The following is a 27,639-nucleotide window of genomic DNA, read 5'->3' on the forward strand; positions in this document are numbered from 1 at the left end:
TAATAAAATAAAAAAATATGACGATGCTTTTCCCCCTAAGAAATGGCTTGGGTTATTTGCACAAATAATAAATGAAGCAAGCAAACCAAAATCAACATTACAGATATCAATAAAAGACTAAGCAATTTCAGCCGAATAATAGGCAATCAAGAACAATTATTATTTGGGATTTTTGCCCCTAATGATAAGAAGCATTTGAATAATATAACGAACAATAAAATAATAATGCGTTGTTTTTACAAATGCAACTGGTCAGATCGTTATGGTGGTTATATTGCTGGACATTATTTTTATTAGGATATTATTACTAAAATCTGACATCTAGTTTTCCTAATGCACAGATCAAGGCACTGCAACCTGTTCGGATGTTGAAACAGTCTTTGAGGAAATTGTGTTGTGGTTAATTTACAACTCAGTTCAAAATGCGCCAAAATAATTGTCTAAATAAAGACTGAATTTATGCCACATTCGATTCTAGTTATTTATTCTTTAATATTATCAAATGTGAATTTATTGACAGCCTCCCTGTAATTGGCTTCAGAATATGCTCGATGCAAAAAGTTTACCGACAAAAATAAATTAGAATTGTTATAATTCACAGGGTAGCTGCAACGAACTGTCATAGTAGCCTACCAGTAGTCTGTGGCGCAGTGAAATAAAAGCATAAATGGGCCGATCCATTTATATATTATTATTATTATTATTATTTCAATCTTCAATTTACACAAGACGTACCACATGAGTTAAGCGTGGTATTTTATATTAAAATAAACATACGAATTACTGCCAATCAAAACCTTGTGAGGTCTGTGTATATTTAAAACGTCACATGAGCTTCGTAAAGAACAGCTTACACAAATCGAAATGAGCGTATCTGAGTAAGTGGTTTTTTGTTTGGGTTTAATTGACCCACAATAATAGGCGTTTCATTGGAAGAGACCAATCGAAATTCTACAGGCAACAAAACATGCGGCTTTCACGCTAATAAAGCGACCGTGAAACGTAATATTCCGGTCAAATTTCGTTTTAGCTTTCGAAGCGAAGTCTTTGGCCAAAAGACAGCAGCTGGTGACCGGGCGAATCAGACTGAACACTTGGACAGCTGGTCAGCGTAAGCCTCCACAGTTATCCTCCCCTATTTACCTGACCTAGCTGAATTTCAAGCCAAAGAAACCAGCTAAATGAAGCTAAACAGGTCTTATTGATAAAACAATGGAAGTATGTTGTGTTGCTAAAACCAGCTGTAATACATGCAACGCAGGTCATGTTTTGTACACCACTGGTTCTAAAATAATTTTTGAGTCATTTCTGTTCAAAATCACATTAAATCAGACAAACAAATACTGAATACTAATAATTTTATGTAAAATACAGTGACAACTGTATTTGAATACTGAATACTAATAATTTTATGTAAAATACAGTGACAACATTTCCATAACATTTTGATGAAAAGACAACAATAAATGAAACCAATCTTTTCCATGTAAATCATAACTGTTTAAATAGTTACTACAGGTCACAGGCTATATTTATGACACCACATTTATAATAATAAATTCACAGGTCAAAAGTGATTCTGGGGAACTCATACCAATAAAATGAACTCAGACCAATAAAATATTACAAATACATTTCACTCTGCCTTTTATTATTTAACCATCTGCACTGATTTTTTTGCATTGAGCAAATATTCAGACAATGCTGCTGACCTGTAATGCGTTGTTACAGGGAGAAACGTCACACTCTGTGTAAAGACACCTGAATTCAACCCTGAGAATCCATCTAGACGTGAGGGCTCTGACCTGAGCACTTCTTGACTGAAAACAGCATCTCGTATAGTTTCTATAACTTCATTCTCATGCAGGAGTAGATTCCTCTTCTTGATCTTCTTTTTCCTCATCTTCTTAGACTTGGATTCTCCCTCTATCCCACTGACATACTCTGAGTGCATAAGGTTAGATCCTGGCTCTTTCATTGTGAGCTTCCTGGGAGGCCTGTAAAACATATTAAAGGTATAGTTCACACAAAAATGATCATTCTCTTATCATTTACTCACCCTCATGCCATCCCAGATGTGTATGACTTTCTTTCTTCAGCAGAACACAAAGATTTTTAGAAGAATATCTCAGCTCTGTAGGTCCATACAATGCAAGTGAATGGTGATCAGACCTTTGTAGCTCCAAAAATCACAAAGAAAACATAAAAGTAATCCATAAGACTCCAGTGTTTAAATCCATATCTTCTGAAGTTATATAATAGGTGTGGGTGAGAAATCTCCACTTTCACTTTTACATCTGAAAATAACATATGGTGCCTGTTTAGTTTCACTTTCACATCTGAAAGTGAGTGTGAAAGTAGAGATTTAGAGTAAAAAAGGACTTAAATATTGTTCTGTTTCTCACCCACACCTATTATATAACTTCAGAAGATATGGATTTAAACACTGGAGTCTTATGGATTACTTTTATGTTTCCTTTGTGATTTTTGGAGCTACAAAGGTCTGACCACCATTCACTTGCATTGTATGGACCTACAGAGCTGAGATGTTCTTCTAAAAATCTTTGTGTTCTGCTGAACCCCCCACCCAAAAAAAACCCCCCAGCAATAATCACAAAATAAAAACAAAATGAATATCAACTACAATGACAACAAATGTGAATTGCTTAAATTTTTGGAAAGCATCAAACGACCTATAAAGAGAGGGCGGTAGATACAGTCTGGCCAAGCTTTGAGGCTGGCTGAACAAATTTCCCACTGTCGTCAATAAAAGGCTGGTAGACAGCAGCAGGGGCCTGATGTAAAACTAGTGACTGTTTATCTAATCAATAACTCTGGAGAATGAAGCGCCGCTTTGCCCCCGTGGGGCTGCTTAAGCATCCAATACACACACACACATACACTTACCCTCATGGTAACACACGACACACTCTACCCCCAGGGTTTAGAGAAGGAATGAGACCGCGGTTCTTTTATTATTGTTCTTTTAGTCCCTGAGCGCTCTACAGGGACCCCTACAGGCGAAATGAAGGATGTATACAGACAAACGCGAATGCGTGTAGATAATGTATAATATCACTATATTTACACTCACTGTCAGACACTGAAATAAGCCTCAGCAACGGCTAGGTTACAGAGTTAAAGCAACAAACCATCAAAGTCCTCCTTGGAAACAAAGACCAAATAGAGGGAGGTCACCAGGTGTAGCTGCCCGAGATACAAATGGAGAGAAAATGAAAAAAAGTACCTGAACTAATAAAATGCCATGTCCAACTGGTGCTCTTAAAACTGTTCAGCTCTGAGGTTAACAGCACTAGCAGCCAGACTAGAGATAAACGGAAGAACAACAACAAAACAAAGATCTTGTGGGATGTCCAGATCTACACAGACAAGAAAACACCATCCAAACAATCTGGTATTGTGCAGAAAACGGCAGTGATGATAGGTGCCGAAGCCTCAAATGAATAACTTAATGAAATAGAACAAATAGTTTGATAAGTACCCAAAAACTGAAAGAGGATCTGGAACAAACAATCAAGCAAAGCCAAGTTTGTTTTGGTAGTAATAGGTGCTCTCAGAACGGAGAAAAATAAAGAAAAATCCTCACCAAATCCTAAAAATTCTGGGTCTCTAGGTAAAGATCAGAGATCGCAACAACAAGCCCATCCATAAAAAGGGGTGAGAGTCTCTCTTGTCTTTCCATCAAAAAATTAAAGACTTCCGCAAAAGACATTTAACACATTTTTCTGTTAAGATATTTTAGACTTTAAATATTGGTCTTAACAGTTCACCTAAAAATGCTAATAATCTCATCATTTACTCATGCCATCTCAAGCTTATATCACTTTCTTCTGCAGAACACAAACGAAGATAATTCTATGGATGTATGACATTTTGTTCATACAATGTAAGTCAATGGGGTCCAAAACTTTCAAGCTCCAAAAAAGACACAAAAGCATCTTAAAAATAATTCATATGACTCAATGGGTTTAATCCATGTCTCCTGAAGCATTATGATTGTTTTGGGTAAGAAACAGACCACAATTTAGGTATTTTTCACTATAAAACTTGACATCTGTCCGACTGGAATAAAGTACAGTCTTCAAGATGGTGATTCTTTGACATCCACTGCACTTGACTTTGTAGAGCCCCAAAAACCTCTATAAATGCTATAAAAAAAAGTCTAGAATTTTTTCTCTCGTCTGCACTTTCAAAAATAGCATGAAAACCTGGCAACATGGTGTCTGGTTCATGTACAGCACTCAAAGCATGCGTCAAGCGCGTGGGAATGTGTGAAAGTGTTTTGCTAATGAACGCACCAAGAAACTGCAGTTGTCAAATTTATAATTGTAAAATGAATTTATCATTTTTTATAATTTTTAAGGACCCACGGACGCCCTGTGTATACAGGCTACTATGAACAATATCCAGCACTATCCAGCAAAATAAAAAATAGAATCAGCCTCTTAAGAATTCACAAGCATATTTTGAGGTGCTGTCACAGTGAGATTCCCTATAATGGCCTCTCTCCTGTGTACCAGAGGTCTTTGTTGTTCACTCAAGTGTCTATAAGTGTGTGTGAATGTTTATATTGGTGTGATCTGCTCATTAGAGAAATCTTGTCTGGACATGGACAGTGTATACCACAGCCTGCTGTAATGAAGTCTCTCCTGACAAGATGGCTAGCCTCAATTGAGGTAGTAAGGCACAGCACAACACAGCAATGACACACACACACACACACACACACACAATTAGGCTCAGAGTGGTAAATGTTAACAGGGCCAAAGCATTGACCGCTTAGGTCACATCAACATATTGTGGCATGAATATTCTAAGAACAGCAGCGGTTGGTAAATATAGATGTCAGCTGTCATCTATGATGGCTGATAAGTTCATTACGAGTTTTGTCTGTTGTCTGGGCAGCAGAGAGCGAGTGTGTGTGCGTGATGAGTGCTCTGGGGGCATATCCTCAGGGACTGACCTATTGTCCTGATCCATGGGTTTCATTCACAGGTCCTGCAGGTCACCTTGCCAATTACTAGTGGTTAGACACATGCTTCTCTCAATAGTGTATGAGCCAGCATGCTGCACCAACAGTAGAGTCAATTCTCAACACTAGCATAAACTGGTCATTTACAAAAAGCCAGAAAACAAACAATACTTTAAAAGGTTAGTGGAGGGATATGGGACTCTATTTCAACATATAAACACTGATTTCTAAGATGAAAGTACAGTGACAACATAGAGAGCTTTTCCACAATGGAGTCCTGTTTTGCAACTTTAACATCAGATTTTACCAAACCGTATCTGACACCCCCTTTACGCTAGATAGACAGTACACAAGGGCCTTTATCTCAGATGCACATCATGTAGGAACTGAAGAGAGGCACATGTAAGTACTTTCTGGGATGAAAGAGAAAGCGGTAAAATACAGACAAATACCATAACAAAGACAGAAATTTTCAGATGAGAGTTATGGTCTGACAAGGGAACTATGATCAGTTTGTGGAAGTCAACTATAAAACATGCTAAACACCAAAGCAGAAGCCCATATGTAAATGTTCTTTATTTAAATAAGCACATACATGCACACTCAGATAGTGATAAAGCTACTCACTGTCTGACAGCAAACGTTTTGGGTAATGTTCGGTCCTGGCTTATTTAAGGATCCTGCTGATAAGCTGATCACTTACTAACACTCACACACACACTCACACACACACTCACACACTCACTCACACACACACACACACACACACACACACACACACACACACACACACACACACACACACACACACGGGCTAGTCTGGACATGGTCTTTGCTAACCAGAACCCCATGCTTGCAGCACCAGTTTCAGTCCTGTGGGAGATGGCCACTAATAGCCAAGCAGTGTCAAGCACTGGTCAAACATTATAGGTAGTGCCTAACAACCATGTTGCAATGTACTTGCTGTACCTGACTGTATTAACATCCTTCAATAATCAATCATCTTCATCCTCATACTATCACCTGCACTCCCAATTTACACCTACATGCCCTTGAGCTCAGGGGAGTAACACACCAGGTCTGGTTTTTCAAATTCAGATTAAAGAGACTGTTCACCCAAATATAAGAATTTTGTCATCATTCATCGTCATGTGGTTCCAAACCTGTATGACTTACTTCCGTGGAACACAAAAGAGAAACATTAGGCATATTGTTAGCATCATTCTCCATTCACTTACATTATATGGAGCAAAAAAAAAATGAAAAGACAATGACTGGTAACTGAGGCAGTCAGTGCCTTACAACAGTCTGCCACACATTTCCTTTTATGTTCCATGGAAGAATGTAACTCATGTGGGTTTGGAACAACATGAGGGTGAATAAATGATGACAATGTTCATTTATGGGTGAACTATCCCTTTAAGTAAACCCCTTCGGATCAGACTATGGTTTGTATAGAAAGCAGATTCGGTGCTATTAACGTCACACAGTGAACCGGGAGTTGGGGGAAGAAGGTAAGTGCAATGTTGCCAAAGGTGAAAGGTAAAACTTGCAGCTGGTAAAGGCAAGACTTGACTAGTCCTCTTTGACCCTTCAGATCTCTGGAAAAGAGAAAGGCTCACAGCTGCCAAGAGCGGTGGGCTTTTCGCCAACACAGCAATGCTAGCAATTGCAGGGGCAGCAGGTCGCTTGGCTTCAGTTCCTGCGGCATCACGTTGGGTAGTCATGCCACAATTAAATCTTACTGCTCCAAAATCCCACTCTACACAACTATACATTAAACATTAAATATATTCTGATTGGCTGTGATTGTGCCATGTCATGCAGCTTTTTCGCATCTGTGTGGACAGATTTCCTTATGATGTGACTAGATAAGTGCTAAATATACAAAAAAGACATAATTAAAGGATGTTAGTGTTTTCACATTTAGTCTTGCTCCAAGATAGTTTTGTTACAAATGAACAATTACTTTTACATTTATTTTTTACCAAACTTTTATACAATACATATATTGCTTCATAGATTTTTTTAAAATAATTTTTTAATCATTATTATTCATTATTATTACTACAGTAAATATTACATTTTACTATACATTTGTAATACATTTGTCGCAATTTCTTCAATTTCAGATGTCTAGCTTTTATTTTGACAAGAGCTTTTATTTTGACATGTGTCTTTGATGGAAGCTTCAAACTTCCAGATAAGTAGTTCAATACGTGGCCCGATGTGATCATTAAAGCACAAATGCTGTGATTTAATTATATAAATATATAGTCTACATGTGCTGCATGCTTCACAGTGGATGAGTGCTCTGCTTTATCTCATACAACACAAATTATTCTTACTCCCTGTGGAGTTTCCAGTGTATGAGCAGTGGGCTTCACACATTCACTTTAAAGCACGCAACTCATGCAGACAAAGACTGCAGCCAATTGTGCTTTAATAATCACACTAGGACGTCACTATTTAATTTTTTTTTTTATTATTATTTAAAATTTAATTGTGCATTCAGGGGCTGGGTATTGATACAGATTTTTGTGATTCAATTCAATTCGATTCACAAGATCTCAATTCGCTTCGTATGGGTAAATTTCGGTAACGATGTCCATTTTGTTTACGTATGAAAAAAGAATCTCTCAGCTCATGCATAATTATAACCTAGGGACTTTCTAACATTCTAGGTAACCTTCTAGGTACATATCACGGTATGTGATATGTACACCCCAGAGTTTCCGCTAAGAAATTTTGGTGCCGGCCAACGTGTCCGGAAATGATAAAGTTTGCCGGACAATTTGGGAAAAAAAATCCAGTCATCGAATTTAGGTGTTTATTTTGCGCTGTAACGCAATGGACTATGCATAATAATGCAATAAAATAATGACACAATCAAGTCAAAATTAATGATAAATGCTTGTTCATTATAGCTGCTTTTTCATTCCAAAAGATTATTTTTATTAATTTTTTTTTTATGGCCAGCCGTCATGGAATTAGCATCTCATTTAAATAAAACCCCTTCAACAGGGGGCACAGGGGGCAATGCAATAATGTAAACTGCAATTTTCCACATATCTTTTTGTTTACAAAAAAATATTAAAATAGCCTAACAAATCATTAGGTTCTGTCATATAGTTTCTCACCTTGGCTAATTTCCTTGGATCTTTATTTTTATGACTATTTTCCTCCGATTTTTCGTAGCACAAAGGCGTTTTGCTGATGAAGTGAAGTTAAATATGTTTCAATAAAACTTGACATTAATGTAAGCCTGGTCTCCTTCTCCTCCAAAAGACGGCAACGCAAGGCTGTTTTAACGTTGTAGGCTTCTCACTGCGGGCACGCAAGACAGGAATAACAGCTGCTTCTGCAAGTGTGAGGGATACAACATGCTTTGTTAGTCAAAGACCTCACCACCTCAAAGTTTAAACCTCCATGGCAGCGAAGCGCTGTTTTCATTGGGATGGCGGCACGCTGTGCAATTGTGGCATCAACTAAAGTGGTTGCTAACTATTTGTGGTAATATTTTAACCGGATATTGTGTGCGACAATGTTTGAATTTGTCAGACATTAGGATATTTTAATGGTCAAAAACCAGTAATTACCAGCTAACGGAAACCCTGGTGGCCCAGGTGCAGGCTGCGAATATGGAAGATGTGTTTCAGGCTGGAGGGGTAGGTGGTGTATGCTCTCAGGAATGACTGCAGTGCTAGAAAACCAAAAAGTTGTTTAGAGCAGAGATATTAAATCCTTCAAGCAACTCAGAGTCTCTCTGACAATAAAGATCAAAGACCCTTTAACATTTTTTTTAAACTACATTTTTAATTTATTTTTAACTCCTTTATGAAATGCTAAACGTGTTTGGATCTGTGAAGACTCTCTCAGGGTTGCTGCAGAGTTTTTAAAATCAAATTTAAGACTTTTTTAGACCTTTTTCAAGACCTGAACAAAAAAAAAATGAATACTGTATCCCCATCCCAAAACCAACACAATCTTAAAATAAATAATGTATGACAGACTCTTACTTAAACAGGCAGGGGCACATATTCAACATGGCCTTAACATTGCTTATCAGTAAAACAGGGTAGGCTATATGCAAATTTAAAATACTCAAGACATGTCTTCCACATATATATCACATTAAAATTGGTTTATGTTCCAATATATAAACAGATATAAATTAGAGGTCGACCGATATTGGATTACGCCCAGTGCTTGAAGTGGGCGGGTACTCACTGGTATGCAGTACCTGAACTTCCCTAATTTAGTCAACAGAGTACCGGCAGATTTTCTTGCATACCACCATTTCTCAGAGATGTAATGTTTTTATTTAATATAAGTCAGTGATTCGATGAAGACCGGCAATCGCTTTAATCTGACCTTCCAAATGATTTTGATAAAATCTAAGCGGTGAGTTTAACAACACTCAACATGTGCAACAACAGTTGCGGCTATCAAGCGTTCCGTGGTCCAGTTCCAGTTAGCTTTTTATTCTCCATTCTTTTCTGTAGTGTTCGTAAAAAGTGTCACTGAACTTGCCTATGCATATATCCTGACGGTGTTTGGTTCTACATAAAGATGTGTGTCAGCGTTCACAATCTTGAACATCATATCAGTTTGTTCACCGTTCCTAATGATTATCTGCACAAGTATCTGGCTCTTGTGTGCAATATCACAATATGTGCAGGACAAGATAAGGCTAATTTTCCCCTCATTGAAGGAGAGGATTCAAACTTAAAAAGGACAGACAGACATAATGCTCTTTTTTCAGTTTTACATTTATTTTGTGTAAAAAGGCAATTCTACATTAGATTGCCATTGTTTTCTTATTTGGGTTGATATTATCAAAGATACAGACTTTCGCAGATCTAAATGCTCTTCCTCAGTTTTCATAAACAATAACCCTAAATTGTACACCCAGTGTGCGTTTTGTTTTCTGTGGCTGAGAGAATTGTCAGCTTTCAAGAATGTGATATATTGCATCTTCCTATTGTGATTCCTACATATTTCAAACATTTCATTTAAATATAGAGACATGAAGCACAACATTGACTGGTTGATTTTCTTAAGATGCTGTCAAATAAAGCTTATTCTGCCTTTTTCCCCCTTGGCTGTCAAAGTCTCCAATGTCTGCTTGTTTACACAATGTAAGTGCAAAATTTTATGTTTATAAAAAAAAAAATGGGTCATCCATGCCATTTTTGCAGTGTTACATAGCAATGCACTTGTCTTGTCTTGTTTTGTAATGCATATACAGTGGTGTGAAAAAGTGTTTGCCCCCTTCCTGATTTCTTATTTTTTTGCATGTTTGTCACACTTAAATGTTTCAGATCATCAAACAAGTTTAAATATTAGTCAAAGATAACACAAGTAAACACAAAATGCAGTTTTTAAATGAAGGTTGTTATTATTAAGGGAAAACAAAATCCAAACCTACATGGCCCTGTGTGAAGAAGTGTTTGCCCCACCTGTTAAAACATAACTTAACTGTGGTTTATCACACCTGAGTTCAATTTCTCTAGCCACACCCAGGCCTGATTACTGCCACACCTGTTCTCAATCAAGAAATCACTTAAATGGGACCTGCCTGACAAAGTGAAGTAGACCAAAAGATCTTCAAAAGCTAGACATCATGCCGAGATCCAAAGAAATTCAGGAACAAATTTGAAAGAAAGTAATTGAGATCTATCAGTCTGGAAAAGGTTATAAAGCCATTTCTAAAGCTTTGGGACTCCAGAGAACCACAGTGAGAGCCATTATCCACAAATGGCAAAAACATGGAACAGTGGTGAACCTTCCCAGGAGTGGCCGGCCGACCAAAATTACCCCAAGAGCGCAGCGACGACTCATCCAAGAGGTCACAAAAGACCCCACAACAACATCCAAAGAACTGCAGGCCTCACTTGCCTCAGTTAAGGTCAGTGTTCATGACTCCACCATAAGAAAGAGACTGGGCAAAAATGGCCTGCATGGCAGAGTTCCAAGATGAAAACCACTGCTGAGCAAAAAGAACATTAAGGCTCGTCTCATTTTTGCCAGAAAACATCTTGATGATCCCCAAGACTTTTGGGAAAATACTCTGTGGACTGACGAGACAAAAGTTGAACTTTTTGGAAGGTGTGTGTCCCATTACATCTGGCGTAAAAGTAACACCGCATTTCAGAAAAAGAACATCATACCAACAGTAAAATATGGTGGAGGTAGTGTGATGGTCTGGGGCTGTTTTGCTGCTTCAGGACCTGGAAGAATTGCTGTGATAAATGGAACCATGAATTCTGCTGTCTACCAAAAAATCCTGAAGGAGAATGTCCGGCCATTTGTTCGTGACCTCAAGCTGAAGCGAACTTGTGTTCTGCAGCAGGACAATGATCCAAAACACACCAGCAAGTCCACCTTTGAATGGCTGAAGAAAACAAAATGATGACTTTGGAGTGGCCTAGTCAAAGTCCTGACCTGAATCCTATTGAGATGCTGTGGCATGACCTTAAAGAGACAGTTCATGCTCGAAAACCCTCCAATGTGGCTGAATTACAACAATTCTGCAAAGATGGGTGAGGATTCCAACCAGCCACTGGTTCTGGGAGGGAAAAGGACATTAAATCAGGATTAGGACTGACTGAGAGCTGGCAGAAACATTCGCTTATTGTTGTCTGAGAGTGAGGGAGCGGAAAGAAAGGAGATAAAAGAGAAAGCCATTCTTCTCCCACAGCTGTTCTCTAGACCTGACTTTTCAACTGCAAAATCACAAAGTTAACAGCAATACAATGATAACAGAAGCAGCCAAACTAAGGACGTCAAAAGTACAGTTACTCCGGTATAAAAAAAGAACAACCATTTTTCTAGAGTATCAGTAGTACCAACTCAATTCGGTAAACGCATACTGTCTAACTGACAAGTGGCTGCTCTCAAATGTTTACATGGGTATTTGTGCACACATTTGTTTAGAGCGCTTGCACCTTATAGCCTACAGGGTTGGGGAGTAACGGAATACATGTAACGGGATTACGTATTTAAAATATAAAATATAAGTAACTGTATACCACTACAGATACAATTTAAATGATTGGTAATTAGAATACAGTTACATTCAAAAAGTATTTTGATTACTGAAGAGATTACTTTGCATTTGATTGTCATTTGTTTCATTTAATATTTAGTCCTTTCGGTAAAAAACATTTATACATATAAATGATGCGATCCAAAGTGCATTTGAACAGCGGTGAAACACTTTCTTATGAAGTGTTACATTCATACGAGCAGACAGAGAAGTAAGTTTGAAGTAAGTCTGGAGCAGAAGAAATAGAAATAAACCTTGTGTAAATTGTCAGCTTTACGCTAAGCTAAAATGCTATTTCTAGCCATTGTATATGCACGTTACCAGGCACAATCTTATTTTTTTTATCAAGAAAATTCACGTTAGATCATAATTTCTTTTTTTCTAGTAAGACCATTGATATTAGAGCAAAAATCGTATTCTTGATAATAATATTTGTGTTGTTTTCCAGTAAAAATATCTAAAAATCTTTAAAACAAGATCAATTTGAGTTATCTTGTTTTAGAAACAACACTGCATAAGATATTTAGGTTTTTCAGAGAATGTATTTTTAACATGTGTATTTTGTCTTACTGTACTGGCAGAGTTCTTATAGTTAAAACAAGTGAAAAAATCTACCGGTGCTGAAGAAGTAATCCAAAGTATTTAGAATACGTTACTGACCTTGAGTAATCTAATGAAATACATTACAAATTACATTTTACAGCATGTATTCTGTAATCTGTAGTGGAATACATTTAAAAAGTAACCATCCCAACCCTGCTTACAGCAATGCGCCTCTGTGAGTACATGGTCAAATTAGCTTCTTGCTAAAAATGCCCGTCCTTCTGAGGAAAATGCAAATGTCACGTCATCATCATGTTGTGTTCTGTGACTTTTATGTTTAAGTTATCATCATCCTTTTGTGTTCTGAGACTTTTATGTTGAAGTTTTTCCCGAAAACTACATTTCCCATCATGCACCTTCCAGACATCCTCATCATGCACACCTGTTCCCCATTCCCTCTGATCGTTGTTCCCAGCTGTTTATTGTAATGTCTTTAGTTCCCATTTGTATATATAGCCCTCATGTTTCCCTTAGTTTCTGTTTGTTTGTTAGCATGTTAGTTTGTGAATGTTACATACAAAGTTAGCCAGCAAACAGCTGTTGCATTTTGATTTCCCTTTTCTCAAGTGTTTTATTTTCATCATTGCTTCATCTTCTGAGTCTCATAATAATTAGTTCTGCATTTGGATCCACGCCCTTCTCATCCTTCCCATTCGCGTGACAGAAGAACAGACCTGCAAAAGTGAACCCAGCAGGATCCAATTACTTGCAACAACCCTGCGATGCTCAGAAACAAGTTATGCAGACTTTTGGGGTTGATTCAACACACACTGGTTCCCATAGTGAGAGTTCCTGTTACCACCTCCCCACCATTGGTCAGTGTTACCAGAACTACAGCGGCTTACTCTGTTAACTCCTCTCCAGACCCACAAAAGATGGATCTAGCAGTACATCTTGAGCGACTCACCCAAGGGTCTTCTTCGGTGGAGGATTATTGTGCAAGGTTTTGGAGCCTGGGCTTCCAAGTGAATGGGAGTGAGAGAGTCCTCAGGACCATGTTTTGGTTGGGATTGAACAAACCTTGAGGGAGATGGTCCCTTTGGACTGCAATGTTCTGCCCCTAGGGAACTTTATTGCTAACATAGTAATGGCTGGCCTTCTGCTATCTACTCCAGTGGTCAAGAAGATTTCTTCGACTAAGGCCATTTTTTCCAATGCCCACGCCTGCCACAGTCAACGAGCCCGTGCCCACGCCTGCCACGGTCAAAGAGCTTACTCCAGAAGCCTCATCCGTCCCAGAGCCAGCTTTTGAAGCCGTCCATCCCAGAGCCAGTGTTTGAAGCCTCATCTGTCCCAGGGCTATCTTTAATGCCCCCCCCCCCCGGGTTACTACTCTGGTTCCAGTGGTCTCTGAGCTCCCTTCAACAGAGACCACTTTCTCCCCAGCCTCGGTGGTCCTAAAGATCTCCATCGAGCCTCCCACGGCTCCGCCTTCCTTCACTGAGCCACCCCATTGCCGGGCTTTCGGCACCACTGTAAAAAGGTTCTGTCTTTGTGGGCAATGGAGGAGTCAGGAGACCGCGAACAGTCAAGGTCAGTCTTTAATTTTTTAACGTTCAAAGTTACGGCTTATAGGCAACTCAAAATCAGGGCTCTTTGTTTTGCCGGTCTTTCTTTTGGCTCATCCCTGGTGCTCTCTCCCTGCTCTGACATGCCTTTACAGGTCTCCCACCACCACTATAATTAGAGACAGGTGTTAGAGTAATCATAACCCAGGTGACGATCCTTACCGCTCTCCCTCTCCTGCAGATGACACATGACCACGCCCCCCCCCATGCCACAACAATATTTTCCATTTTTGGGTGAACTATTAAGAATTTGCATAGTATCCATAGTTTCTCTTCTCATGCAGAGAGACTGAGAGAGAGTGTGTGTGTTTTTACTTCACTGGCTTCCAGAGACCAGTTTGATCACCTTAAATCATAATGTAGTCAGTGACTGGACTGTATCCACCTCAATCTGGACCAGCCCCTTGTAACTCCCCTATTGCTGTGTCGAAGTGCATCAACATGATATAGATGAAGTGTCAGTCAGCACACCTGATGATATGATTGGCCAGAACATCCACAAAGGTGGTCTTAGAGGGGGTGAGGAAAAGCAGGCTGCTGCCCCGGGCTCCAATCTGTGCTGTGTGGCCCACAAGAACGTATTCCACAGCAGTAATGGGAGGGTTATACTGCAACAGGAAGACTCTCATCATATGACTGTGACATTAAAGTAGTAACTTCATCTATTAGATAAAATCATACTAATGCAACGTAATCATAACAGCCTAAATGGATCACTGCACACAGTGAATGTTTACTAATTATTTCAAAGATTATACACGTAAAGCAATCCAACCTGTACAATCCATGTAACCTGAGGCAGATCCAATCCATGTGCAGCCACATCCTGGAGGCAAAATAAAAACATGTAATGATTTAAAACTGTATAAAACTCAAAAGTTTTATGGGGTGTTTGGAGTCTGCAGCTCTGGAGCTGGTACAGATGGAAACCAGCACAAGACCATGCCAAGCTGTCAGCAGGATTAGAACCGTTCATTTACTCTGGGATACCTTCTGCAGAGTGACAGGTTGGAGGAAAATGACACCTGTCCCTAAAACTTTAGTGTTTATTGACTTGAGCTATATTATTACATCAATGATTCATTAAACAACCATTTATATTTCAAAGGGGTCTCAATTCAATGTGAGTTTGCTGTGGGGAAGCCCATAGGAGGCAAAACATTTGATAACTGTGACGTGAGTTAGGATAGAGCTGCTGCAGTATCTGTATTCTAAAGAGACACACATTTACAATAAGGCTAATAGATACATCAGCCCCACACACAGTCAGCTCACAGCTGGGAGAGAAAAATCGCAGGTGCTGCTCTGGCTGGTATGTGCTGTCTCAGATTGGCATAATGCAATGCCAGCAGGCCTAAAATACAGTAGAGCACCCACAGCTCTCTGGTTGCGGAATAGTTTCTAACTATATAGTTTCTAGTTTGCTGATATGAGCCCTGCACGAAGTGAGCCTTGAGCCATGACCAATGTGCCCTTGAACAAGGCACTTAACCCCCAGTTACTCCAGGGTGACTGTCCCTGCAACACATGTAATTCAAAGTTGCTTTGTATAAAAGCATCAGCTAAATGGTTGTTAATTATTTATTACTATTAGCATCATTATTCTACAGAGTTGACAGAACAGGGTTTATTTACATGTAAAAGGCTGTGTCCTTTAGACTATAGTCAACATTTATATTACAGTACAAATGCCATTTAATTGAATGACATACTGTGCACATTAGAATGCCAGTCTTGCATTGCGAAAACTCCTGGAACACCTCCTGTGTTCCTGAAAGGAGAGAAATGGGTAAGTTTCATTCAGAAACAGTTTCTGAGGTGGTCAAACTTTGCATAAAGAGTCACTGAAGATAGAATTCCTTCTTATTCAATGCTGGATGAGTCTTTGGACTGGTTAACGAATTAGAACGGACATAGATCACGTACACACTAAATTTAGTTGTCAATCATACTCGTAGTGCTTAAAAAACAATATGTATCTTTCAACTTCACTGTCTTTGTTATCCGTCTTAAAGGAATATTGCAGGATCAAAACAAGTTAAGCTCAATCGACAGCATTTGTGGCATAATGTTGATTATCACAAAAAATAATTTCCACTTGTCTCCTTTTCTTTAAATAAAAAAAAAAAAAAAAAGGCTAAAAGCAAAGTTACAGAGAGGCTCTTACAACAGAAGTGAATGGGGCCAATTTTGGAGGGTTTGAAGGCAGAAATGTGAATCTTATTACTTTAGTGCTTACATTAATTCTTTGTTTAAAACAAGTTGTTTAAATCATAATTTGTGGCAGGCTGCTGTTCTAGGTTTACGCGTTGTGTCATAATGGGAACAAAGTTGTAAAATTGGATCTAACTTTACACAAAAGGTTAGCAGGCAATTTTACCACACTAAAATCATGTTAACACATATTGAAATAGGAGTATTTTAGCGTTTACGGATTGGCCCCATTCACTATCATTGTGATTTCCTCACTGTAACGTATATTTTTGCATTTTTCTTTAAAGAAAATGAGGGACAAGTTGAAATTAATTATTGTGGTAATCAACATTATGCCACAAATGCTGTCGATTGAGCTTCACTTGTACTGAACCCAAAATATTCCTTTAAGCTACACCATCATAATTGTATTTAGCTTTTCTATACAAGGCATGTCACGTGTCATGTCTACAAGGCAGCATATATACCATGAAAAGATGCTTTGAACATTTTAAATTGTGAAAAACAACATATGCTCTAAATTTATTTTTGATTCTCGTGCACAGCCTACAGAAAACACATGCTGATTGTCATGACAACGGTTCTGACGCTTATATTGAGAGTTTATATACTCAGCGGAATGCAGGACTGCAGACATTTAAAAATAGGTAACAGAACCAAACATAATGAAAATAACGTCTTTTTTAAAATGGAACAGGCTCTGAAAAAGAGCAGGGGCCGGATTCACCGAAGTTCTTAGGATAAATTATAAGAAGTTCGTAAGAACATTCCTAAGTGCAATTCTTGAAAATTAAGTTCTCAAATATTTTCTTAAGAACATCTTAACTTTTTTTTTTTTTTAAGAATAAAAAGACAGGCTTTGACGTTGTCTGATCAGCCTGCTAACTGAGTTGCCTTGTCTAATAGCCTACAACAAATTAAATACTTCAACGTTGGTAAATTGTATCTAACCTTTTTTTTTTTTTTTTTTTTTTTAAGTAGCAAGCACCTCGTGATAATGTTTTTGAATGTAAAGAGCGTAAGATGTGTTAAGGATTGTGTTAATGTGTTAACATTAAGGAGAATTTACTTGCTCTTAACCATTTGATAACTTTTGACATGGAGGAAAAGAAACAAAAACTTCAGTAGACAAGAGCTGAGAAAATTACTGCAAGGAAAGAGTTCTCCTTAGGAAGCTTGATGATAATAATATTAAGTCGGAAAGTACGAGGCGGGTAAATGGGAAAAGGTGGCGGAGTCTCTCTCAGCTGTGCCCAACTCCGATTGGGATCTGGATGGGGTGTGAAAAGTCTCCGCTTTCTAATGTTCTAATTATTATGTTTCTATGAACTCTAAAGATCACGGAGAGAGAGCGCTATATGTAGCATTTCCGTTTGAATTAGCATGATTGGTCACCACATTAAGAAGCTTCAAAATAACTTTTTTATTGTTTGAATTTGGTGACAACATTTACATGGTTTACAAGCTAAAAATAAAAATATAATTAAACACAAAACAGTCAAAAATGTTTTTGGTCTAAAATAACATTCCTACGTAAAAAGCCCATTGCGACTTGAGACTCCCAGTAAATTAATTAAACGTCATACCTTTCAGGATTTAAGACAACTGTGAGGTTATCCTACCTTTAAGATGTTATTTACGATGATATTTAAGAAATTTAATTTCGAGAATTTGAATGCTTACGTTTTTTCATAAGAACAATCTTAAGAAAAAAGATAAGAAATTAAGAAGTTTATTCGGGAATACAAAATATTCGTAACTTTTTCTTGTTACAAATTAAGAAGAAAATGGTAGTTAAATTTCTTAAGAACGTTTCATAAATCCGTCCCCAGGTTCTCTCTAGTCAACACTGCTTCGATGGGATTTCAATGCAGCTGCTGAGGAAGTGACAGTAAATTTGGCATCTTTCTCTCCTAACTTTTTATTTTTTCCTCTTTTGTTGTAGAAACATAACTTTTGTTTTTGCTGTTGGAACCTTTTCTTTTTGCTGTTGGAGCATATGGGAAAACAAAAATATTTGCTATGGTCTCCCATTCAACAGTAAAGAGATTTTCCCCATTAGTTCACTTCCATGTTTCAAACTTGGTAATGTGAAATGCATTCATTGGGGAACTATTCATTTATTATGAGAGCAGTTAATAACAAAAGGTGAGAAAGAAGCACAGTTGAGAGCCTCTCTGAAGATGGGATGTCTGACAGCTCCTCTATCTTGCTCTTTCTCTTTCTGCATGGAGCACAATCTGTTGTGTGCTGGAACAGCTGCCTATCTCCTGCAGCTCTCCTCATCGGAGGAGACGTCCAGAGCTCAGCCTGTGCTGTCCCATTACCAAACCCATCCATAACACTACAGGCCAGCACCACAGCCAGACCTGCTCTCTCATACATCTGACCATAGATGCCGCAGAATCCCCTGCTCTTCCACTGCCATATGGGTGACCCACAGCAGCTACATCTGAGTAGGGGTAAGGGAGCAGGCTGGACAGTGGCAGGATGCAGTTCCCTTGACACTGCCACAGGGCACCCACTGCTGGCCGAGGGCCAACGTTAGACCCTGATGGTCTAACCCAGTGTCATATGATACTAGTGATTTTTGGATGTTTATAGAGAGCTGTTATAAATAGTTTTGACCAAAAAAACTACATAATTAAACTACATAATTACATAATTAAATGTAATTGTTGGAACTGCTTGCAGATCCTTTTTTGTGACTTCCTGGATGAGTTGCCGCTGTGCTCTTGGAGGAATTTTGGAAGGTTGGCCACTTCTGGAAAGGTTCACTACTGTGCCAAGTTTTCTCCGTTTGGAGATAATGGCTCTCACTGTGGTTCTTTGGAGTCCCAGAGCCTTTGAAATAGCTTTGTAACCCTTCCTAGATTGATGCATTTCAATCACCTGTTTCCTCATTTCTGAAATGTATTTCGACCTTGGCATAGTGTGTTACTGGGTGAGACCTTTTAGTCAACTTCATGCTGCTGAAAAAGTTCTATTTAGGTGTTGATTTGATTGAACAGGCTGACAGTAATCAGGCCTGGGTGTGTCTTGTCCAGCTGAACCTCATTATGAATGCAGTTTCATAGATTTGGGAATTTTGTAACCAAGGGGGCAAACACTTTTTCACACAGTCCCAGTTGTTATTGGATAACTTCAATAAACAACATTATTATTTAAAAACTGTATTTTGTGCTTACTCAGATTGCCTTCGTTTTATGTTTTTAGTTTGAATTTTTGAAACAATTTAGTATGAGATACACAAAAACAGAAGAAATCAGGATTGGGGCAAATACTTTTTCACAGCACTGTATATGCAACCTTACCCCCCTAAAATGCACATGTGGGTTGAAAAAGACCCAGGTGACATCTAGATGCTTATTATTCTTTTTAAAATTATGTATTTTCTTCCAGGGAAAAATAACTAATTAAAATGTCATTTTTAATGTAAATTTTTAAATGACAAATATAATATTAAATTCTGAAGAGTTTCACACACATTGAAAATGTAGTAGTACTTTGGGTGATAGTGTTAAAAAAAAAAAAAAAAAAGGCTGTATAACAGAAATTAGCAATTTCCATGTTTGGTGGTTAAATATGAACAACCCTAACTACACAACACATAGTCATGTGAAAAAAATAAGTCAACCTCATGGAAATCATTAGCTTTTTTGACATATTTGGACAAGCAAACATTTGATCCTCTTTGAAACAGTGCCTATTAATAAAGTTGATACACTTAAATGACTACAAAATTGACATTTTTGTAGTCATTGTTTGATAATTTAAATAAACAAAAAGATCAGTCACATGGAAAAAGTACACCCCTACATTTATCACACCTTCACATTCATAAAATTAGAATCAAGTGTTCAAGACTGGGTGCCAATGATTAGAACCTCCTTAGGGAGTGCAGGTGGAACCTGTTTTAATTAAACCTCTCGCATCTAGTGTCTGGTGTTATATTTGCTATTGAGATGTGTGGTGTCATCAAGTCAAGATCTAAAACGTTCTGTGAGGTTGTTGATGCCTATGCATCTGGCAAAAAGATTTAAAAAGATCTCCAAATTATTTGAAGTAAATAATTCCACTGTAAGGTAAATCATGTGGCGTAGATTTCAAACGACTGCCAATTTGTCCAGGACTGGCCATCCCAGCAAATTTAGCCCAAGAGCAGACCGTTTGATGAAAAAAGTCCAAGAACCCACATCTGTAGATAACTCTTGCAACTGTTGGTGTCAAAGAGCATACGTCTACAATCAGAAAGAGATTGCACAAATTTGACCTGCATGGGAGGCATGCCAGGAAAAAGACTTTGCTGTCTACAAAGAACATTTAGAGCAAGACTACACTTTGCCAATGAACATTTAGGCAAAGACCAGGCCTTTTAGAATAATGTGCTCTGGACAGACAAATCAAAGTGTTGTTTGGCCACAGTAACAGTACAAATGTTTGGCCCAGACCAAATACAGCTTTTCAGGAGAAGAACCTCAAACTAACTTTGAAGCACGGTGGTGGAAATGTTATGGTTTGGGGTTGCTTCGCTGCCTCAGTGACTGGGCAGCTTGCAGTCATTGATTCAACTATGAATTCTGCATCATTTCAAAGCGTGCTTGAAGATTATGTGAGTCCATCTATCTGAAAGTTGAAGTTGAACCAGAAGTGGACCTTTCAACACTATAATTATCCTCAACACACTAGCAAATTCACCAAGGAATGGCTCAAAAAAGAAAAAATGGAGGGTTATGGAATGGCCTAGCCAAAGCCCAAATTTGAATCCAATTTAAATGTTGAGGGGGGATTTGAAACAGGGAGTACATGCAAGAAAACCCTCAAACATCTAGAAACTGAAAGAATTTTGCAAGAAAGAGTGGTCAAAATTTCAGCAAGCCAATGTCAGAGACTGGTGGACAATTATGCAAAACGCCTACAAGAAATTATTTGTGCTAAAGGGGGCAATACTAGCTTCTGAGGCCAGTATCTGAGAGTGTACTTACATTTTCCACAGAAGAATATCACATCTATTGATATTTTTGAAAAAGCAAATTTTCCATGTGGTTTTGTTCAAGTATATCAACTTATTAATAGGCACTGTTTCAAAGAGGATTAAATGTTTGCTTGTCCAAATATGTTAAAAAAGCCAACAATTTCCATGTGTACTGACTGTACATTAAAGTACAATGGACTAGGATTTTTTTTTTACAAAATTTTGTTAAAACTTCTAAAATGACTACATTATGTACTTTATATTGCTGTATGACACTTATTATTGTGCCTTTGCTGTAAACTTGCCATATAACCTCTGTTTGCTGCATGGTGACTGTCACTGCAATGCGTTTAATGTCATACACATTTTGTATAAAAGCATCGGCTGAATGACAACTTGCAATCCTTGCATACTATACATAAATATGAACATGAATATGGTATTTAGCATATACAGGTGCATCTCAATAAATTAGAATGTCGTGGAAAAGTTCATTTATTTCAGTAATTCAACTCAAATTGTGAAACTCGTGTATTAAATAAATTCAATGCACACAGACTGAAGTAGTTTAAGTCTTTGGTTCTTTTAATTGTGATGATTTTGGCTCACATTTAACAAAAACCCACCAATTCACTATCTCAAAAAATTAGAATATGGTGACATGCCAATCAGCTAATCAACTCAAAACACCTGCAAAGGTTTCCTGAGCCTTCAAAATGGTCTCTCAGTTTGGTTCACTAGGCTACACAATCATGGGGAAGACTGCTGATCTGACAGTTGTCCAGAAGACAATCATTGACACCCTTCACAAGGATGGTAAGCCACAAACATTCATTGCCAAAGAAGCTGGCTGTTCACAGAGTGCTGTATCCAAGCATGTTAACAAAGTTGAGTGGAAGGAAAAAGTGTGGAAGAAAAAGATGCACAACCAACCGAGAGAACCGCAGCCTTATGATTGTCAAGCAAAATCGATTCAAGAATTTGAGTGAACTTCACAAGGAATGGACTGAGGCTGGGGTCAAGGCATCAAGAGCCACCACACACAGACATGTCAAGGAATTTGGCTACAGTTGTCGTGTTTCTCTTGTTAAGCCACTCCTGAACCACAGACAACGTCAGAGGCGTCTTACCTGGGCTAAGGAGAAGAAGAACTGGACTGTTGCCCAGTGTTCCAAAGTCCTCTTTTCAGATGAGAGCAAGTTTTGTATTTCATTTGGAAACCAAGGTCCTAGAGTCTGGAGGAAGGGTGGAGAAGCTCATAGCCCAAGTTGCTTGAAGTCCAGTGTTAAGTTTCCACAGTCTGTGATGATTTGGGGTGCAATGTCATCTGCTGGTGTTGGTCCATTGTGTTTTTTGAAAACCAAAGTCACTGCACCCGTTTACCAAGAAATTTGGAGCACTTCAGGCTTCCTTCTGCTGACCAGCTTTTTAAAGATGCTGATTTCATTTTCCAGCAGGATTTGGCACCTGCCCACACTGCCAAAAGCACCAAAAGCTGGTGAAATGACCATGGTGTTGGTGTGCTTGACTGGCCAGCAAACTCACCAGACCTGAACCCCATAGAGAATCTATGGGGTATTGTCAAGAGGAAAATGAGAAACAAGAGACCAAAAAATGCAGATGAGCTGAAGGCCACTGTCAAAGAAACCTGGGCTTCCATACCACCTCAGCAGTGCCACAAACTGATCACCTCCATGCCACGCCGAATTGAGGCAGTAATTAAAGCAAAAGGAGCCCCTACCAAGTATTGAGTACATATACAGTAAATGAACATACTTTCCAGAAGGCCAACAATTCACTAAAAATGTTTTTTTTATTGGTCTTATGATGTATTCTAATTTTTTGAGATAGTGAATTGGTGGGTTTTTGTTAAATGTGAGCCAAAATCATCACAATTAAAAGAACCAAAGACTTAAACTACTTCAGTCTGTGTGCACTGAATATATTTAATACACGAGTTTCACAATTTGAGTTGAATTACTGAAATAAATGATTTCTGTGTCTCTAAATGAAAATAAACTTTTCCACGACATTCTAATTTGAGATGCACCTGTATTTAATTACATAAATGGAAACTGAAAACAATGTGAACAAACTGAAATAAAAAATTAAAAAAAGTATTACAAAATGCCCAGAGAGACATCAACTCCTGTCAGCTCATCCCAGCCTGCTTCTGCTGGAGTGAAGGCAGTTTTATTTATTTATCACACATTATACATTTGCACATATACAGTGAAATTCTTTTTTTCACATATCCCAGCTAAGCAGAGTGCAGGGTCAGCCATGATACGGCACCCCTGGAGCAGACAGGGTCAAGGGCCTTGCTCAAGGGCCCAACAGTGGCATCTTGGTGGTGCTGGGGCTTGAACCCCCGACCTTCTGATCAGTAACCCAGAGCCTTAACCGCTGAGCCACCACTGACAACAAGCTTACCTTCAGTGAGTGTGGCTGAAAGCAGCACATTCTGTCTGGCAAGTCCAGTGGCATTCAGGGCATTCAGAATCACAGTCAGATAATTCTCAAAGCCCAGGTCCAGGATCCTGCCAGTACAGAAAGCTAATGATAAATACACACATACTGATAATTTAAACCACAAAGTCTTTCTCAGTTTCAAAGCATGCACACACCGTGTTCTCTGACCTGTCTGCTTCATCCAAAATGAGCCAGCGCACAGCACTGCTAAGCAATAATGAGTGTTCTTGATGTGATCAACCAGTCTGCCTGGAGTCCAGATTAGAACATTAATGCCCGTCCTCAGTCTGAACCCAAGACAAAGAATGGAAGGACAGAAAGACACAGTACAGAGTGAAGTGACATTCCAGAATGAATCATATTTTCAGCAAAGTCATAACTAGATGTATACTAATTTGCATATTCACAGTGAGTGACATTTTTAGTAGTGCACTGTAGTATGGACGGACTGTTTTTAAGCAATATCACACTCAAAACAGTGCTGCCAATAAAAACACAGTTGTGATTTGTCCGTTGGCACAAGGCCACAGGCTGGGTGCCGTTTCTCCAAACAAATCAGACAACCAGAACTATCTGGTTTTTATTTGCTTTAAAGCAACTGCAATTTGTATAATGAGATGGGTTGTCCTTTGCATTAAAGCAATTTACTTTCATGTATGCAAATTTGTTGCGGAGCTTGACAATTATTTGCTTCGTGCTCTGTGTGAACATTTTTGTGTCGCTTTATTGCTACGCTCTTGGTGTGAATGGGGCCTTTTATTTATTTTATTAAATTGGAAATCCTGGCTTTTTCTGCTTTCCTTTTCTCTCCTCCCATCAGAACTCCCGTGATGATCCAGGTGAAAGGCTAAAACCATAGTGGTTCAGCTAGTTCAATATGTTATAATAATATAGCACCAATGTATATTCTCACCTTTAGAAGCTTCTGGAACATCTGAATGCTCTGCAGGTCAAGCTGAGGGGAAGCATAGCATCAAGGTCAGGAAAAAACAAACTCACTAGATGATAACAGGGTATAAAACGTGGATGTATATGTCTGTTTATCCACACAATTAATAAAAAAATGGTTATAGATTGATATCATTTAATGAAAGCTACCTCTCAGGTTGGAACAATCACTACAGCCAAAGGCCCATCTGATCTCTGAAAGAGACCAGACAAATGGAATTTTATTTATAAAACCAAAAATCACAATCAAAAATGTTGAATATGACTGTAACTATACATGCAACAGCCATTAGAACCTTACACTACATTAACAGTGTCGAATCGGACTAATAAACATGCATGGTGACAGTTTTAACATTCAACTCATTTCTAGCTAAATACATACAGTACAAATGAATTATGTCTTTGAGCTTTAATGGAATAGTTCACCCAAAACTAAAAAATAAATCTCATCATTTTCTCACCCTTATGTCATTCCAGATGTGTATGACTTTCTTCTGCAGAACACAAACCAAGATTTTTAGAAGAATACAACTGAATGGTGAACAAAACATTAAAGCTTCAAAAAGCATATAAAGGCAGCATAAAAGTAATCAACATGACTCCAGTGGCTAATTCCATGACTTCAGAAGCAATATAATAGGTGTGGGGGAGAAACAGATCAATATTAAGTCCTTTTTTACTACAAATCTCCAGTTTCACTTTCACATTCTTATGTTTTTTGGCAAATCACATTATTTGTGCATATCACTACCTACTAATTGGAGCTGGTTAAAGGTGGAAATTTACAGTAAAAAAAAGACTTAAATATGTATCTGTTTTTCACCCACATCTATCATTTTGCTTCTGAAAACATGGATTTAACCACTGATGTCTGGATTACTTTTATGCTACCTTTGTGTGATTTCTGGACCTTCAAAGTTCTGGTCAACTTTCACTTGCATTGTATGGACCTACAGAGCAGAGATATTCTAAAAATCTTCATTTGTGTTCAGCAGCAGAAAGAAAGTCATACACATCATGGATGGCTTGAGGGTGAGTAAATGAGAGAATTTTCATTTTTGGGTGAACTATTCCTTTAACAGTGTGACAGTGGAGGACTGAATACAAAACATGGTCAATCAATATCTAATCATTATGAATAAATAAATGCATTTCTTTTAGGCATCTACAATCAGAAAAATTGTGAGCCAAGAACATTATTGAACATTCAACAAACATTTCATCAAGTGTACTGTAGGGTTAGAAAATCAGTTTGTCTTGGCTTCACTTTAGATTGTATTACTTGTAAGGACTGCACCACTGGAATTCCATATGCCAATGTTTTTCCTGCAGAAGATAGTAGTCGAGATCACACCCGGACAATACTTTTGTCTGTAGTATTTGTTTTCTTTTCTTTGCAAATTTACTTTTAAATAAAAAAATAAAAAAAAATATCCAGAAATATATCATTGGCAACAGTTGAAATACTATGGCATGCTGTATTGTGCATTTGTTAAACTATCAATTTGATTTACCTCCTGAACTTTATTTACATTTGATTTACAACCTTCAATTGAAAATTTCACTGATTAATAAAAAAATAAAACTAATGGAGGACCCGGTGTGTTCACATAAATGTAAAGTAGCTCAGAAGTCCCACCTGATCTAGTCTGGGAACGCACTACAGCATCTTTCCCAGACATCAATAAATGATAAATGGTCTGACATGGTCTCCACTCTTCGTGAGCTTTCTTTGGCAATGTTTTCACCTTTGATGGGGACTTTGCAGCAAAGTTTTCTCTCTGGTCCTTGTTCTCCTCTGTGTCTCTATTATAATTCCTCTGAGAGGGGCTTCTGGGGGTTTGCAGCATTTGTTTCTTTGTGTGTTGCTGACCAGCCAGGTCAGTCTTCCTCTGTTTGGAGGCACTGTTCTCCTGTGGCTCAAAGAATGCCTTCCTCTTGATGGATTCTTTCTTTTTCTGTAACATCAACAAACACCTGTTAACACTACAGTACTACACAATCAAGCTGAAGGAAACCTAGAGCAAACCAGTGTGGGTAATGAAAATGACAACATAAGAGGTGTGCCTGACTTACCAAAGCCCATTTCTCTGCTGTTGAAGGAGATTTTTGATTATATTCCTTTATGTGAAACTTTAAGGGATCCGAAGAGATGTTGAGCACCAGCACGTCCTCAGCCATGGCAATTAACGGGAGACCAAAAAACGTCTAAACTATTTAATATCTATCAAGACAGGTAGCTTCCAAAATTATTGTACACTTTCACAGCAATCTCAGGCAACACACAAACTGTAGGCTTGCGAATTACCCTGCGTTTTAATGTAAGGTTTAACAGTTTCAAGCTAAATGCGAGTAACGTTTACTTTTTAACAGCATAAAAACACTACACCGTGGATAGCTGTGAGAGTACAAAGTAAAACGTAACAAAACTCTGTTATGTGTTCACTACAGCGCGATGGCACTTCCGGGTAGTGAAATTGTCAAAATAAAAGTCCCGATACTGACGCTACACTACAGTTTGCTCTTATAGAGAGAAACATTTTTTATTTTTTTTTTTACCTTATTCAGAGTAGTGCCAAATGTAATTTTTGACTGGAATGAAAACGAGGCTGTAAGGGATAAACCAACAGTCTCTTCAGTGGATTGTTTAGCTGACTAAACTTTGAAGAAAACATCTTTCCAAAAACATTTAGATGACAAACTCCAGCAAACACAAGTTGTGGAAATTAGATGTGATCTAGAAGCTCTGTACAGCTTTATTCAGTGCAAGCCACTGAAGAGACTTTGTCCCTCACATCCTCGTTTTCGTTCA

At 38.2% G+C, this 27,639-nt stretch overlaps 1 protein-coding gene across 5 annotated transcripts; it reads right to left on the minus strand.

The window, feature by feature from the left end:
* Position 1: 1 nt before the first annotated feature.
* LOC127432463 (probable ATP-dependent RNA helicase DDX31) lies at positions 2-27,283 on the minus strand. Of its 5 annotated transcripts, none has more exons than XM_051683586.1 (8): positions 26,576-26,718; positions 24,975-25,019; positions 24,790-24,831; positions 24,032-24,163; positions 23,838-23,944; positions 14,991-15,041; positions 14,687-14,823; positions 2-1,997 (listed from the first exon to the last, which is right to left on the minus strand). In XM_051683586.1, exons 5-8 carry the CDS (start codon positions 23,889-23,891, stop codon positions 1,652-1,654), a joined length of 588 nt encoding a protein of 195 aa, XP_051539546.1. In that variant the 5' UTR covers positions 23,892-23,944; positions 24,032-24,163; positions 24,790-24,831; positions 24,975-25,019; positions 26,576-26,718; the 3' UTR covers positions 2-1,651. The 5 variants fall into 5 exon arrangements, 4 of the variants coding, with proteins under 4 accessions (XP_051539546.1, XP_051539552.1, XP_051539565.1 ...); XM_051683592.1 differs by lacking the exon at positions 26,576-26,718 and adding an exon at positions 26,110-26,374; XM_051683605.1 differs by lacking the exon at positions 26,576-26,718 and adding an exon at positions 8,593-8,696 and having other exon boundaries at positions 24,975-26,374.
* Between the last annotated feature and the right edge of the window lie 356 nt (positions 27,284-27,639).

This window comes from Myxocyprinus asiaticus, chromosome 4, assembly GCF_019703515.2.
Source record: "Myxocyprinus asiaticus isolate MX2 ecotype Aquarium Trade chromosome 4, UBuf_Myxa_2, whole genome shotgun sequence".
In the NCBI taxonomy this organism is placed as follows: Eukaryota; Metazoa; Chordata; class Actinopteri; order Cypriniformes; family Catostomidae; genus Myxocyprinus; species Myxocyprinus asiaticus.